Source organism: Antennarius striatus, chromosome 14 (genome assembly GCF_040054535.1).
Source record: "Antennarius striatus isolate MH-2024 chromosome 14, ASM4005453v1, whole genome shotgun sequence".
Lineage (NCBI taxonomy): Eukaryota > Metazoa > Chordata > Actinopteri > Lophiiformes > Antennariidae > Antennarius > Antennarius striatus.
In genome coordinates this window covers 14,792,310-14,810,089 of record NC_090789.1, presented here as the reverse complement: position 1 = coordinate 14,810,089, position 17,780 = coordinate 14,792,310, and the positions used below count along the sequence as shown (strand labels likewise).

General features: G+C 41.6%; 1 protein-coding gene across 2 annotated transcripts in view; it reads right to left on the bottom strand.

The window, feature by feature from the left end:
* The window catches only part of ext1b (exostosin glycosyltransferase 1b), a 105,395-nt gene that overhangs the window by 5,870 nt on the left and 81,745 nt on the right, over positions 1-17,780 (bottom strand). For both annotated transcript variants that reach the window (XM_068333809.1, XM_068333808.1), the window contains exons 4-7: positions 16,080-16,199; positions 10,940-11,072; positions 8,663-8,781; positions 4,827-4,922 (exon numbers count right to left, since the gene is read on the bottom strand). In XM_068333809.1, the coding sequence (XP_068189910.1) occupies positions 4,827-4,922; positions 8,663-8,781; positions 10,940-11,072; positions 16,080-16,199 (468 nt within the window). The remainder of the gene's footprint in view (positions 1-4,826; positions 4,923-8,662; positions 8,782-10,939; positions 11,073-16,079; positions 16,200-17,780) is intronic.

Here is a 17,780-nt window from a genome sequence, read left to right as displayed (position 1 = left end):
CATGAATGAATGAATAAATGAATTAGCCGGTTTGAACTTTGTCCATTCTGTTTGTACATGTATATGTTTTTACATGTCTACACGACAATGCAGACCCAGCGTTTTCAAAAAACTTTACTTCGGCCAGCGTTTGCAAAATGTTTTTGACCCGGATAGGCACAACCGCAACAAAAAACTAGCAATTTCGAAAAGATCCAGCACCGTGTGGACGGGGCCTCAGAGTTAGGCGTCACAGAGAACACTTATAAAACATTTATAAAACACCGCCTGACCGGAGAGCTTTTTACATTTGCATTCAGGAATGGTTGGTGTTGACCTGTTTACATGGTAAACACCTGGCATTGTTATCCTGCCAGCAGGTTCCACTTCTCAACCGGACTTCACTCCCACACAATGAACAGTGTCTCGCCTCATTGTCCAAGCCTGCTATTCATTCTACTGCTGCCAGCTAAGATTCATGTTAATCAGTACACGATATAAAATACAGAAAAATATCCATTAAATCATGTTGTTACCATGGTGATGCATTCAATTTATTTCCACCATCCAACAAAAACTAAAAAAACCCCAAAGTATATCTATTTTTTTTAAATATAACTTTACATCAGTTTGTGTGTAACATATCAGAGACCACTATAAATGAACTTAACTACTATCAATAATGTTTGAAAGCTCAAAGTGAGATGATACCATTGTGTTTCAGATTCTACATTGCCTTGTTATAATTCTTATGATAAGGAAAGAAAGCAGCTTTATTCCAAACACATAGCTGTCACATTTAAGTTGGACATTTCAATTCTAGAATAACGTAAGATACGTTTCTATTAATGAAGCGCTAATAATTTGGAAGCTTCCTTTTAAATGAACATTCCGATGGACAGAAATACGGTGGAGGTCTCGTCTGTCCGACACCTTCTAGAGAAAAAACTGCAGCTGAGACGTTTAAAGCTAAATTATATTTACAGATGAAGAAAAGGGAAGAGAAGTAATTTCTCTTCAATACTGCTCTAATTTCCTGCGGGCATAAACAGAAAAACAATCCTAGTCCTGGCTCCACTTGCTTTTTTTCCCTCAGAATGTGTCACAGCCAGCAAAGAGCTGAAAGAAGAGCGGCCAAACAGACAGGGGGGGGGGGGGGTGTCATCAAGACAAACAGCAAAAAGGAAAGAGGGCAATGGAGGACGAGAGACTGGTGATTCCAACTCCCAGCTGGTTTGTCATGTCAGAAGTGCGACATATTAGCCCGGGGCTTCCTGGGGCTCTCCAGGAATGTGAGCTTTAACAGCAGGAGTCTCCCTCCAGCGCTTCGCCTCTTCTCTGAAGGAAGACGGCAAAAGAGTGAGTGAAAGGACAGAGGAGGACCGCCAGCGAGTGGAAACCACATCGAAGGCTATCGGGATTCTAAGACAGCTTAAATCATCTGCCACCGTTGGCTGTGCTGGACAGAGGAAGAAATAATTGAAGAAATATGAACCCTATAGGGTGTGGTCAGTGTGGTCAACCTACGTTCTACTACCAATTACAAAAGAATGGAATGAACTAGAAACAAAAGGATGAAAGAAGAAAGTCTACTCCTTGTTTTGGTAGTTTTGATATTGACACTGTTATAGAACACAATATTCTGTGGGTCTTGACAGATTGGCAGCATGGGGATCTCAGTTCTGAAAATGATTAGCAGGCAGTGAGTAAATAAATGGGCTAATTCAGATAGAGATGGCCCAGAGAAACAGCACTTTGCTGTAAGCAACAATAGTTAAATCAGGCTAAGATTACTTCCAGGAACAGTTGTTGGATTGGAGTTATGCATAAATAAAGTGAAGTTTTTTTGGGTGGATCCAGACTTGGGATGCTGAATGTTTGGTGCTAAATTAGCACAAACTGTGAATGGAAACCATTATAATCTATCACAAGGTGAAAAATACGTTGAATTTTTCCATGAAGGGCTTTTTAAATCTAGAAGGTTTACACAGAGCGCAAACCAAAAACAGTCCACTTTAAAAAGATTACTTTGAAATTCATGGTTCCATTTTTGTCACTCTTCTAGACAGAATCTGTAAATGTTTTTAAATCCAACTTAAAGACAAAAAAACTTATTAGAGTTAAAACAAAAGAAAGAAAAAAACTGGTAATTCAGATTCTGTTGCTTTTCCCTCCTGACGTTCTGTTTCTTGCTTCAATGAGACACATCATACTTTAAACTATCAGATGCAAACAGACCAAGGCCATTTGGTTTAGTTCCTATCTATCCGACCGATTTCAGTTTGTCTATGTCAATAATAAATCTTCAGATCGAGGGACTCTCACCTGTGGAGTACCTCATGGCTCTGTTCTGGAGCCAATTCTGTTTAATTTATATATGGTACCATTGGGAAATATTTTAAGGAAACATAACATTAATTTTCAGTGCTATGCAGACGATACACAATTATATTTATGAATTAAAACAAATGAATCTGATCAGCTAATTAAATTGATCAGGATATTAAATCCTGGATGCTTCACACTTTCTTAATGTTGAACAGTAACAAAACTGAAGTCATTATTATTGGGCTGAAGCCTCTTTGATAGAGCCTACAATTGGAAATAACAAACACCCCACTAGACATGCTGCTATAGGCCTAGGCTGCTGAGGGTATTTTTCTCCGTCTCTCCCGTTAAAAGGAGATACTCTGGAGCTCCTGTCACTTCTCTTTCTTTACCTTTCTATGCTTCTAGAATTTATTAGTCTCTCTGTGTCTCTCTCCTTTCCTTGACCTATCTCTATCCCCAGTATATTTCTTTTTCCCAACCAACCGATCAAGGCGATGACCTCCCTCCAGGGCCTGGGTCCTGACCGGAGTTTCTTCCTCAATGAGGGAGATTTTCCCCGCCACCGTCGCTTATGCTTACTCTGGAGGGCATTGCTGGCTTTCTATCTGTAAAGCGCTTTGAAATGTCTTCAGATGTGATTAAGCGCTATATAAATAAAAGTTGATTGATTGATTGATTTGTGGCAGGAAAGATGTGTGAAATGCATTTTTCCCCATGGGAATTTTGGAATTTTAGAAACCCGTGAGAGATTTTTAAATTAAACTTTTTCATATGGTCTCGTTTTTGAAGGCACCCTTTTTTTCTTCTTTAATTCCAACAATGTAAACCGATGAATACTGACAGATATATATTTTGACTTTATTCAAATTTTCTTCCTGACCATGTCTGAATCCAAATTAGTAGACCTTCACAGTAGAAAAACTAAAGGGCTGCCTTAAATTCTGCCTGCAGGTCTGCAAAACAGGAGGAAGGAGAGAACGGGGCAGATTGGGAGACGCAATAAGACAGACGAAAAGGAAAGAACTGAGGGGGAGGGACAAAAAGAAGAGCAGGAAGAAGGAGGAGATGAAAGAAAAGGTATGAGAAGATGTCAGGTGAAATCTCTCTCTGTGGGGTGGAGGAACACAGCTTGGCTCGCCGCAGTGAGAACAGAGTGTTCCACAACCACAGGCCGTCTGGCACGCACACACAGAAACACAACAGCGGTACACAACTAAGTCATAGACACACACTTATACAGGGAGCCCTCCCTTCTGTGATTGACAACTGAAGACAACCCCCCCCCCCAAGGCACAGGGAGGGGTAAACCACGGAACAAGCTCATTGCCAGGTGACTGACACTGATGTGAAAACCTGCTCCTCTGATTAGCAGCTGAAGTTTAGTTCTCATAGGAGGGGGATGGGTGGATGTGGGGGGCAACTTTGGTTTTTTAGACCGACGTCACAGAGGAGCGATCACATCCTGTTTCTGTAAAAACAACAACCTTCAGCTCAGGAACCGTAAAACCAAGCAGCTCCAATCAGCATCCAGAGGGAACGTCTCCCTGTGTTTCCACGCCTGACCTTTAACTTGGACAAGGGGGGGTCACAGGGAGGTCAACAATAAACACGGCAACCCCTTCAAACACCATCAAAGCCAAACACGGCTGTCATAAAAAAATGCCACACAGACTTGCTCGGGGGCTGTGTTGTGTCTGCTGGGGGGGTTGAAACGTGTCTCTTTGTGAGTGTCAGTCACAAAAAACAGAAAAGAACTGGAGCCTGAAACCGCTGAGAAAAATGTCACCCCACAAAAAAAAACTATATTTAGGACACATTTCACTCCTCTAAGTCATCTTTACACCTTCGTGTTCCCAGAACAGAAGAATTTTAAAGCAGAAAGGAGTCATCCATTAATCAATAATTGGTGCATAAACTGTAATGTTGGAAATACGAGGAACCATCATCCTGTTCATCCTCTTTGATCTTTTGATTTCCTGCTTTATTTTTTCTAATTTACTGGTAACTATTTCCTTATTAATTTGACCGGAACAAAATTATTTTTGAAACAGGCGTATGAGTTTAAATTATATAAATGTTTCATCTTAATTTTGGTATGAATTGTGTACTATTATGATGTAATCTCAATCTCTTAACTCCTCTCTCTAGATGGGTTTGTCACTTTTTCAGATTAGATTACTGGATTGGATTTCAGAAGAAAAAGCAATAAATAGATTAAAATGAATAAATGCTACCACAGACGCTTAAATTGCCTCCTTATCTTCAATAGCAATATGTGCTAGCCTCTGAACATACTGTATATTCTATCTATTACTAAGCTTTAATTAAAACTACACCAACTGTTTGTTTTAATGGAGTCAGTGCGACACAAATCGAACCTCATTATCTTCTGGACTGAACAACATTTGCTGAGATATAGTGGCTTAGGTGTTTGAGAATACGCATAAGATGAGCTGCATAATTAGAAATGATAGCGATCACAGCTCCCAGGTAACCCAAAGGGGGAGCATCCCCACCTTATTCTCTCCCTCGATGACGACGACGGGCACTGAGGTGGCGGGCCAGCGGTGTTTGGCAGGGAGGGGCTTGTCACAGTTCCACAGGACAATGATCTGAAAGATTGAAGAGAGATTTTATCACCAGCACTACCTAACTAACTCAATTCACAGCAACAAAAACAAGTCAGTCGTGTTTTTCCAGAGTCAATACACTGAGCATGTGACATTTATGTTACCGGCAGCGAAGCAAATGTCACCTTATCAAGAGGCTGACTGAACTACAGAGCCAGAGGCACGCTGACGTGATCAAATATTTCCACTTACATAGCGGTATGGCTCGTACAGTTCAGTCTGTAATCAATCACGTCACATTTCACGTCTCATTTCCAGCCACATTGTGTTTCCCTACACGTTTTCCAGCCCATATGATTCACGCTCCGCCTCCAGTAAGACTTTTTTTTTTTTTTTTACATGAAGGAGTCGTGTTCCTCACATGCAGTTCATGCGAGTCTGGTGTTTGAACGACCTGCAGGTCAGTCGACGTGGTAACGCCACATGGAGTTAACCATCCCTATTCGCTGCATTTCCTCAGAGGGATTCATTAATACCTAATGAGGGATGTACACACACACAAACACACACACGCACACACACACACACAGCAGACAGGTGTGTGTATAAATGAAGACTCTGTGCTCACGTGTGAAATCAACACCGTCCAAATGAAAATGTTTTGAACAGATGATGAAAATGTCATTTAAAAAAAAAAGCTTGCTTTGCTGTTGTCTGAACTTTGGCTCATGCTGAAGTACAACCATCTGTCAAAGTCCTTGACTCCATTTCCAAAGTGTACAGAATTATGCTACAGTTTGAATTTCAATTTTGATTTGTTTTGTAGGTAGAAAATCTAGGAGTAGCATTAATCTTATGTTGCTGTGGTAATTTTATTTTATATACTGACTTAATTCCTGGAGAGAAATTAGTGGCACACTCTAGTTAGTTGAAACATATACTGTACATTTATATTTGTAATGTCATAGAATTCAAATTCTTCTTCTCAAATTCTATTTGGAGGCCTTTAGCAGGTATGAGATTAAAATGTGATTAGATTAATTAATTACAAATACTGTAATTAGATTAATTTTTTAATTTAGTTTTAATTTTTTAATTAATTGCCTGACAGTATGTGTGTGTGTGTGTATATATATATATATATATATATATATATATATATATATATATATATATACACTACCGCCCCAGAAATGCAGTTTATAAAGTCTAAAACTTAGCTACACTAATGATAAAATGACTGGAAAAAAAGCAACTAATAACAATTGTTAAAAAAATAAAATTAGGGATGAGAAATGGTTAATACTTCATCAGTACAGCATGTTTGATATTTTCAGGATGGTTCTGATGGAGTCTGTGAGCTGGACGTTTAATTAACCCTGAATCTGCAAATAGGACCGGATTCCTCCCCTGGTAGTCAGCAGGGATAAATCAGGATTGCATCGGCCTGAAACCTCTGCACTCCGAGGCTGGTATAAATTCTCCTCTGCTGACGTGAATGTGAACACACCAGTTGTTCAGGCACAGAGCTGCAGTACTACTGGAAGCAAAACACAAAAATCTCCCTGGATCAATAATCCTTCACATTAATCTGATGATAGTTGCGTGATGCGCAGCAGTGGTTCGCCTTGGGGTATCTGCACCCTGAGTGAACCAGCCAAAGCCTGAGCTGGATGCTGATTGGACACCAGTGTTAAGATGCACTGCCTACAGCAGACTAAACAGGGAATAAAAGGAAAAATAACACTGGCTTGAGATGAATGGCAAAATGGTCTCATCATTACCTACAAATACAGATAAAGACAAAACAAGAACCATTACTGAATATCCTTTGGGATTAATAAAGTATATATCTAATGCGAGTGTGATCGTGTGATACAGCAGCGCTCCAGTCAGCGTCTTCATGCACACACTCAGCAGAGAAGGTGTTAATTCAGTCTTACAGGGGCTCCGTTTCTGTTTGATTAGAAAGACAGACGGCTTCTCTGAGAGCTCTCAGGGTGTTGTTGGTGGGTGTTATACCTGTGTGTGTTTGTGTGTGACAAATGGCAAAGAATGTGCGTGTGTGTGTGTGTGTGTGTAACACAGACTGGTGGAGATGCTTCATGCACACATTCACACGCTCAGCATGAGGCCGCCAACGTGTCAGAAAGCAAGACGCTTTCTAGATGTCTGTGCAGGTTCTCAGTTATCCAGGTGATGGTTGTCCAAAGATGTTTAAATCAATCCACTGGACTTTAAGAAAGTTTCTTGAAAACGTTTCGCCTCTCATCCGAGACGCTTCGTCAGTTCAGAACTGAAGAAGAGAAGAGGCTTTCTCGTGTCCAACGTAGCCTCCTCCTCTCTCCCTGATCCTTTATTCTCCCCTTGATTTCATATATTTATATCCTTTACCTCATCGGCTGGTAGAATAGCAGAAACCTCCACAACAGTGGCGAAGGCTGAGTTTTCTCCTCACCCCTGATGTTCCTTTGGTTTAATAATGTTTGAGGATTCACCTCTCTTGATATCGACTGAAACCGACGAGCTCAACAACTTCACCAGAAATAAGGTCTGTCAGGCTGTCACCCTGTGAGCACAGCATTAAATAGCCACAAACCATAGAAGGTAGAGCGATAACATGTTATGTAGTTATTTATAAAGCAGCTCTGAATGCATATTAATATCTCACTACTGTTTTTATTTCCATGCCTCTGTCTGCCGATTGGACGCCAGCTGTTTCGGAGTCAAGATCACCAAACAAGGATGTGTTTCATCAAAAAGAAAATACTGAAAATAGCCCCTTGATAATTTCAACTCATGTTAACTCAAAAAACCGAAATAATGTATAACCCCTTCAGGGTTTCGTAAAAATATCCACCAGTCTCAAAAAACCCTTTCGTGAGGCGAGACTGAATTCAACTGGTAACCGTAGAAATACAAAATACAAACAATAAAAAAAACAGAAAAAGGCACCAATTTCATGGTGTTTTTGAAATCCATCCCCACGTCTTCCTCCTCACTATGTTTGAGGCGGAGGATGTAAACAGAGGTGGTGCACAGGAGGTCTTAGATGTGGTGTTGTGATGTGTAAAAAAAAAGGAACCAAAAAAGAAGTTAGTTTAGAAGTTTGGAAGGAAATCTTATGGGGATTTAGGTGCTGGAATCCCTTTAATCTCAGAAAAAATTCGTTTCTGTAGTTTAATGGAAACTATATGATTCCCTCACAGGAAATAAAACACACATCAAGTATTTGTGATGTCAAAGGTCAGGTTTCCACACTGGGCCAACTCATTTCACATAAGAAGAATGTACACAGAAACATGGTGACCACTCACATGGATAAAAAAACATGTGAGAATCCCTCCCACGCAAACACACACACCAATGTTGTATACAGTATTACCGGGCCCAAACACACAAACACACACACACACACACACATTCATGTGCTGCACTCGCATTGACACACAAGCCTCCTACACAAAACACAAACCTGTTTACTCATACATTTTGGTGGCCAAACAAACAAACGCACGCACGTACGCACACACCCACTCACACACCCACTCACACACCCACTCACACACCCACTCACACACCCGCGCAGCTACTGGGGAGTGAATTCCATTTCATTTCCCGTACTGGTGAGCAGCGAGCAGAGGAATCGATACACACCGACCCCAGCGGTGCTGAGGGGGTTCTGCTGCCATGGAGACAGATGTAGCTGCTCTAATTCAATGCAACTGATGTAAAACACACACACATATAGATACGCACACACACACATGAAAACCCTTTACCTGTGCACAGTACTGGGACTTGGCCACGGCTACCAGCAGCTTGAGGATGGGCTGGGACTGGGACACCAGAGGGGAGACTGCATGGATGACTGCAGTAAACTTGGGGTACGGTTTAATACCTGCACAACAACAAGAACAGCAACAGTTATTCCTTAATTCATCTCAAAACCTACCACAGTGAGCCAGCTGTCATCCATCAGTAAAACTGTCTGTTTGAAGAGAATGAAGCCGGAGACGAAGTGAACACTCAATCCAAAACACTTCAGCCCTCTTTTTAAGTGAAAGGCGTTACTTGAAAGTCTGGAAGCAGTTCAAAAATAGGGAAGATTTAATTGTCAGAATATCCAAGCCAGCTGTAAAATATTCAATCTAAACGTGTTTTGAAAAACACCAAGTCTCTTGATCACTGAATATTTCTAGCGTGGAAACTCTCTGGCTGGATCCGTTCTTACTGATGTGACTTTAAATTCAGTCGCACTTGACGGTGGAATAGAGTAATCGAGGCTGAAAATGAGCAGGAAATAAGATATTAAGCAAGGCGGATCGTAGAGGACGCTCAACTTTTCCCTAATATAAATCTAATCTAATCCAAAACCAACAAAGCATAGCGCGGAGGAGATAGATTTCTCCTTTGCGCCGCCGAGCAACTTTTATGACGAGAAAATATACGCAGTCTTAAAACTTGCTAAGCTGTCCTCGTGATTTGTGATGAAAAAGTTAAAGAGTGTGCAGAGTTTTTGAACACCTGGGATGTAAATTTGTAACAAGCCCATAAACTGGCTTTTATGAAATGCAGAGCAAAACCTGGAGTGGAATGAGAGTCATGTGGTGTATTTTAGATTTTGAATGTGCATCCTGTTTTCAGTCTTCAGGACATGGTTTTTTATTGGCTTTTTCTTTTAATGCAGCACATTAAACATCTCACCAGTTAAAGGCTCATAGCAACATAAAAGTCTGGTTTAGGGTTGCTTCAGCAATTGGAGGACATTTAATATCCACTTTGACACCAGTTGCCTAATGTACCCTAATGGACAAAAGTATATGGACATGTTTGTTTTATAAAATCTGCTCTGAATGTCAGAAGAGGACAGCTCAGGCCCGATCGGCCGACATCCGCACGTGAATGCCAGCTTGTCCTCGCAGTTTATTTCTTAAAAGGTGTGGAAAGACCGTCACAGAAGAGCGACGGCCATAAAAAAAAAAAATCATATTAAGCAGAACGTATGGATGCAGCATTCAGCAGTAAAAAGCGTTCTGGTAGACCTGCTGAGTAACAGCAGTAAACGGCAGTAATAAATGTTTTACTGGGATTGTTCTTGAATGTTTCCTCATTGAAGTTTTAACACCATTCTGTTTTATGATTGAATTCATTGTCATAGAACTCAAATTATTATTATTTTAATTGCTCATAATATCTTCAATTTAGTTACAAAATGTTTTTTATTACTTAATTTAAGGAATTAAACGACCACATATTAATTTTTTTTAATGGGATTTTAATTACTTTCAATTATAAATTCTGGCTTCAGGGAAAATATCTCCATCTTTTAAACGAGACGGTCACTTTACAAAAGCAAAGCTCCACTCGTGTTGTGCTGAATGCATGAGGAGTGTGTGTGTGTGTGTGTGTGTGTGTGAGAGAGAGACTGTTGTTATCAGCTCTTGCAGAACAACACCAACTCCCCTCCTTTGACTTTCCTCTTTCACACATCAGTGACAACCCACCTTGTCTCCTAAAAAAAGGTCTGTTTTTGTAATTGCTTTCTCAAAATACACTCGCCAGTGCCGTAATCCACGCCTGTCACCACGCTCATCCGCTTTTATATGAGTTCTCCATCTGCTCCATCAGCTGAATTTGTGTGTGTGTGTGTGTGTGTGTGTGTGTGTGTGTGTGTGTGTGTGTGTGTTTGTTGCAGCAGCACCAGTTGATGATGGAGTAAAGCAGTGAGGGATGGAGAGGTTCCCGGGTCACAGATATGTGGAGGGGGAAAACTCGGCGCTGCTGAACCGTGGCGGCAGTAGCACTGCTGACTCCAAAAACCGGTGATGGACGGGTTGGTGTGTGTGTGTGTGTGTGTGTGTGTGTGTGTAATACAAACATCCGTCAAAGGCCCGCTGCTCCAGTCCACTAGCTGCTCCACCCAGTCAGTGGAGGGGAGCAGTAGATCAGGAGTGGGGGTCGTGGTCAACCGATCAAATCACGCTGCAGAAGCGTGTACGGCTGCGACTGCGGTGCGACAGCGGTTATGAAATGCTTGTGAACAGTGTGTGACTCACCCAGTGTGGCGTAGTAAAAGGGGAAGTCTCCCAGGTAACCGGAGTACTGCGGCAGGGAGAACAGCCCCCCGGGGTGGCTGTTCCACATCAGGCTGCTCCTGGAGCCGTGCTCCAGCACCCGGTCCTGGATGATCTGAACACACACACACACACACACACACACACGAGAATGAGGTTAAACACAAGAGTGATGGCTTTTATGATGACATCCAGTCCAGTGTGATTCTCTTCTGTTGCTCTTCCTCTCTCTTCCGTCATTACAATGAAGTTCTTTTTCCCTACGTGTCTCACAGATTGTAAATATTGGAGCTGGACTGACTTAAAATCCCAGAACATACTATTGCCAGCTTTATTTGAAAAGAAGTCATGTAAAAAAGTGATAATACCACAATCCTTTTGACATCTGTTCAATTCAAGACAATTCATTTCATGTCTCACCTCATCAACTTCATTGATTTTTGTAAATATACACTTTTTCTGATATTTTTACGTCAACAAAGCCCTTCAAAAAGTTTGGATAGCAGGAAACGAAAGACTGGAAGAGTTGTGAAATGATCAGAAACACCTGACCTGATTGTCCTGCAGGTTAAGAGGTTCACTGATATTATAATACGTATACCTCATATTTGTATTCCGGGATTTGTTTCTGAAATGAGGATGTATATGGATAAACCAGAATTTGTATATACAGTATAACACACACATATAAGCCAAAAAAATAGTCTCCACCAAAAAAAGGCTGTGGACTCTAATATTTCTTTGGACCACCTTTGGCTTTAATTATGGCTCTAAAGCTGTTTTAATGAGCTTCTGCAATTTCACAAGATTTATTTCCATTCAGTGTTGCATTCATTTATCACCAAGGTCTTGTATTGATGGTGGTGGAGTCTGACCGCTGCACTAAGTCTTCTCCAGCACATCCCACAGACTCTCAGTGGGGTTAAGCTCTGGACTCTGGTGGTCGATCCCTTTTGTGAAACTGATGTCTTCGTGCTCCCTGAACCACTCTGTCACAATCTGAACCCAATCAATCCTGGAATTGTCATCTGGTAATAAGCCCATGCATCAGGGAGGGAAACATCCATATACATCCATGTATTCAGTAGTCAGCTGACAATCTTTGGGAACATACTGTTGTTGAAATGCAGTCAACTATCCAACAGGAGGCTCGTACATTTTTTCTTAGTTAAATCTAGGTGGTGGTTTTCCTTTTTTTTGGCCAGGCATTGTATTTCACAGAATTAAAATTCCATTAGATAGAAAAAATTAAATCAGCAGATGACAGGAAATTCTGCCTTTTGATCTCTAAAGTAATTAACATAATGCAACCAATAGCATATAGTTATACCCTTCCAAAAAGATCATAAAATAAATATAAGATGAAGCTGAAGACATGCAGAATATTCATTAATCAAACAAGCCGTGACAGACAGGACCATAGAAAAAAAAACCTGACTGATCAAACTCTGAAGCCTTTCAGCGGGAGTTTAAAGGGATTCAGAGATTTGCATTTCTTTGACAGGCTGAAAGCAAATAATGGACATGCTGTTGTTGCCAGGATCAAACTTGTGTCATTTTAATTACAGCAGACTCCCTGTACTCCACTGGTGAGGGTTCCTATTGAGCTCAGAAACAAAGTGAGTTACAACACAGGAAAAATACATCTGACTAACATTTCACTCCCATCGCTGAGGAGTCATAAAAATCAGAAATATTTTCTGTTAATAACGGAACAAGCGTCTGCCTCTCAGATTATGGCAGATGAAATATTAAGAATTTGATTGATGATCCTTGTAATCGCAGCTATAAAACGTTTCGCGCTGCAAAATGAGATTCTGCAAGAAAAAAAAAAAAAAAAAGTCCAAGGAGAGGATAGTCATAAATGTGATCGAATACCAACACGGATAATGTTCCAACTTCCAATACCCTCATTTCAATTCAGACTGATATTCAGAGTATTATTCCAAACCCAGCTAGAAACTTTAGAGCGGCAGAAAAAACTGACATAAAACTGAGGCTGTAGGCGTTAGATGGAAGTCAGAGGCTGACTGAGCTTTCCAAATGTTTGCTTTGTATCACCTCAATAGCAGCTATTGATCGTGTCAAGAGTGAATCGCTGCAGCACAAAGCTGAGCTGAAATAAATCCAATGCTATTGTGTAATAATTCTTTAGTAGAAAAATCAAACAGAGCTCCTTTTTTTTTTTTCCTCCCTGTAAACAGAGCGGCGAGTCAAAGGAATCCGTGCGGGTCGTTGGCACAGACGCAGGCCGTCAGGAAAAAGAAAAGAAAGAAAGCAGCCAGACAGTCATCTTCTGAATCTCAGCACTAAATAGTCATCCAGGGCCCAAATAGAGCAGTCAGTCAAACAGTCAGACGGAATGGGCGCTATTTTTTTACCCCAACTCGCCGCAGGGGGCCTTCTGCACGACCGGCAGGCGCAGATGAGAAAGATATTGCTGCCGTGCCCTTGAGCCACGCTAAATTGCTCCAGTAAAAAAAAAAAATAAAGACACAGCTTTGTGGCTGTGCTTTATGGCTACGGAGGCGAGCTGACGGCTGCTGGCCGGGCGACTCGAATCGCTGATGTATGGATGGAGAGAACGAGGAGAGCCACACGGCTCATAGCTGTTTGTAGTGTAAAAAAAAAAAAAAAAAAAAAGGTAATGACACACCTGGAAGGGGTTTACTGGAATGCTATTGACAAAGCAACATAAAAATTCATCACAAGGAGGCGGGGGGGGGGGGGGGGTGAAGTAAAACAGGCCTTGTCTCTGGCCTTCCCCTGAGGAGAGTCGATAACTGTTTGCCTCACCTGCGCAGATTAACTCAGAATCTGTTGACTTCTGTAAAAAACACTCCCTACCACCTTAAAAACACTCCCTACCACCTTAAAAACACTCCCTACCACCTTAAAAACACTCCCTACCACCTTAAAAACACTCACTACCACCTTAAAAACACTCCCTACCACCACCTTAAAAACACTCCCTATCACCTTAAAAACACTCACTACCACCTTAAAAACACTCCCTACCACCACTTTAAAAACACTCCCTACCACCTTAAAAACACTCACTACCACCTTAAAAACACTCCCTACCACCTTAAAAACACTCCCTATCACCTTAAAAACACTCCCTACCACCTTAAAAACACTCCCTACCACCACCTTAAAAACACTCCCTACCACCTTAAAAACACTCCCTATCACCTTAAAAACACTCACTACCACCTTAAAAACACTCCCTACCACAACTTTAAAAACACTCCCTACCACCTTAAAAACACTCACTACCACCTTAAAAACACTCACTACCACCTTAAAAACACTCACTACCACCTTAAAAACACTCCCTACCACCACCTTAAAAACACTCCCTACCACCTTAAAAACACTCCCTATCACCTTAAAAACACTCCCTACCATCTTAAAAAAACAAACAAACCCAGAGACCCTCGCTGCTTCTGAGGGGGCAATTCTGCTCGCTTGGCTGCAGCCCCCCCCCCCCCCTAGTCGGGACATGATGGACGACTCAATCTCACCCAGGGAGCGGCCGCAATCAACCAATTAGAGCGTGATAGATAAATCCTACTTCTCTGGCAGCGCAGTGTGTGAGCTCAGCTCTAATAGGTGGCTTTAATAGGTGTACCGGCAGCACGGGCCCAACAAATATTGACCTTGTGATTGGTCGAAATGTACCCCGGCTTTGCCGACAGGAAACGCGCAATGATAGGCTGAAGTTGCGTGGGGCCGTTTGCTCGCCGACTCCGCACACGAAAAACACCCACGCGCTTTTGGATTGGATGTGGGGGAGTGTGTGAGCGCGCAAGAGGAGATTCAATCTGTCAACATGTCGGAGTGTGTGTATCATCAGAGATCTTCAGTGGGGGGTGGGTGGGGGGAGGAAGAGGAAGAGGAGGAGGGGTTGCAGGATCGACAGGATGAATAAACAATGTCGCTCGTTATCGCGTCGGCTGTCAGAGTAGCGCCGTTTTACACGCGTCACCCCCTCTTCCTCTTTCACCCGTCCTGCCACCCCCTCTGTTCTCTCCTCACAGGACAGTCAGTCAGGATTAGGAGTTCAGCACTGCACTGCACTCTGTGTGAAAACACACTCGCACCGAGGCTCTGGCAGTGTCACCTTGCTCTTTAAGTGTGGACTGACAACCCGTCAGGGAGGTTGTGGCCCGGTGGGGGCCATCTGTGTCTGTGTGTCAGAAACACATATGGAGATGAATTTCTGACTGTGTGTGTGTGTGTGTGTGTGTAAGTGTGAGAGAGAGAGAGGGAGTGAGAAGAGACGCTAGATAACAGAACGGGAGCTAAAATCAAACAGATCCTAGGTTGTGAAAATGCATACATCAGGTGTGTGTGTTTTAAGGGTGTGTAGAAGCGTGATGCAGACAACAGATGTGGGAAGTGATAACTGCAGCGTTTGAGGGGCGACGCGGTGAGAAAGGAAGTGAAAAGCAAGATGAGATACATGCGATCGAGGCGGCAGGAAGACATAAAGAACCACAGCGTGATGCTCGCCGTCGGCCCAGGTGTTCTGTCTGCATCTGCAAACAACTTGTTTAAACTGAATAATGCGATTCAGGTTGGATGGGTGAATTGTTTTTCTAGTCACAGACGTCTCTCGCCTGAACAACCGATGCAAAGTAGATCCACATGAACATATCAGGTCAGGGTGGAGGGACGCTTCAGAAAATATTTAAGGTGAACTCTTAAAGGTCTTTATGGGGTGTTTTCCTCTCATGAGTCAAGGGTCGAGGATGTTACTCTGTATGGACAGAAAAGCCCTTAGAGGCAAATAGTCCTTTGTTAATTTGGACTGGAATTTCATCGGTACTGTATGTCGTGCATATATGGTACACTTGACAATAAAGCTGACTTTGACTTTTTGACTTTGATACAAACAAATAGCAGTTTCATCTGAGAAAATGCACTAAAACATTCTTTTTTGCGTTTTCTCCACCATTCTTTTTTACTCTTCAAGTTGTTTTTATTCTTCAAGCCCAGGAATAAGATGATGAAAGCAGAGGGAACGATTGGTTGATGGAGCAGGAGAGAGGAAAGCATGGGCCTAAAGCCCGATGGATGTGTTTGTGTGTGCGTTCATGTTTGCTTGCATCCTTACCTCCAGCGTGGTCAGCACTATCTTTTCCACAGAAGAGAAATAGGCCTCCCACAGGAACTGAGTCTGCTGTCGGAGGGACAGGATCTTATCCTGGTGGATTGAGCGTACGGTGGTCGGGATCTGTGGACCGAAAACAGCAGTCAGTCAGTCAGTCAGTCAGTATCCGGTAATGATGCAGAGCGGAAAGATTAAAATTGGTCCCAGAGATACACTGACAGGAAATTGTCATCATCAGATAACGTCTCAACTGTATTCCTTGAAGATAAATCCAGATTGAGTTTAAATTTTTAAGAAAGTCAAATAAGGTCACAAATCAAAATGTTGATGACGTGGTATTTGAACTAATTGGGGTTATGTTGAGACCTAGTCCTTTAGCAAGCGGTACCAGGTTACAGATGTGTGATTCCACTAAAGGCCTTGTTTTTTGTTCCAGGTTAAAAGATGAAGAAATCGTCACAATAACTTCTAACTTCTTCTTCTTCTTGTAATTATAATTACAATTATTGGTTTTATTATCTTTCTTTCTTTCTTTAAATATCTTTCTCTCTGAACTATTAAACTACTTTGAAACCACTGACCTTTTCCAAGACACCATCGCTAACAACTTGTTCTTTGGGGACTTGCTGCATCTCTACACAAGTGAGTGTCCTGACCTGCTGTTTGGAACAAACCTTGTCCGAAATTAATGGTGACTCGGATAAATAAACTGAGAAACTTTGTCCTTTGAGAATGTGATTAAGTGTAGTCTCCTAGCGTAGGTTAAGGTCGAGTACAAATCCTTATTTGTGTAACATGAGGACTACAGTACTTCAATGTTCTGGTTATTTCACATCAATTCGTTATCTTGCCCAGAAACTGGAACATTAATATCAACACAGAGTCCAGCAGGTTAACATGTGTATACAGTGTTCTCTGTTTAATTTGTGAGCGGCTGGATGCTGACACCTTTACACAGAAGCAGGCTGGTGACTTCTCCTGGTTTCCAGCCTCTGTGCTAAACTAAGCCAACCAGCTACAGGCAGACAGGACAGCCGATCAATCCACTGATACAAGTTTCCCACCAGAAGTTTTCTTTGAAGTGTTCTTTGAAAGCCTAAAGGACACCTCTAGCAGTTAGTCTTGTTTGCCAGGCCCTCCAGAATCCCTCAGTATAGGGGTTTTAAAAGGTAGAATCCCAGAGGAAAATGTGAGCATTTACAGAACACAGGATCTTATTTTATGCAAGGGTTGAAAGCACAGATTTTAAAAATAACTATCAGTCACCGGGCTCTGTTGTAGAAGAAAAGCTCAAATGCTGCAGCAGCAATTTGGGAAATGCTTTTTTACCTTAATTTGAATATCAGTGCAGCAGTTCAGTTCTTATGTGAGCGTCTTTGTCATGATAAAATTAGAAAATAAAGACTTTCATCCACTTAAATCCACAGTAAATACTGTAAGTCCAAATGCAAACATGTTTATTTAAAAAAATCAATATATTGTGTATCTATCTATATATACTGTAATATATATATATATATATATATATATATATATATAAAAATAAAACTAAATGTTGGTTTGGATGCTGCTGTACAATCCAGATGTATCCGGATGGCTCAGTCTCACTGCAGAGTGAACTCAGATGAATCTCCTACATTATAAACCTCAATGTCAAACAATATTATTACACACTTCATTCAAATTAAGACTTAATGGGCGTAC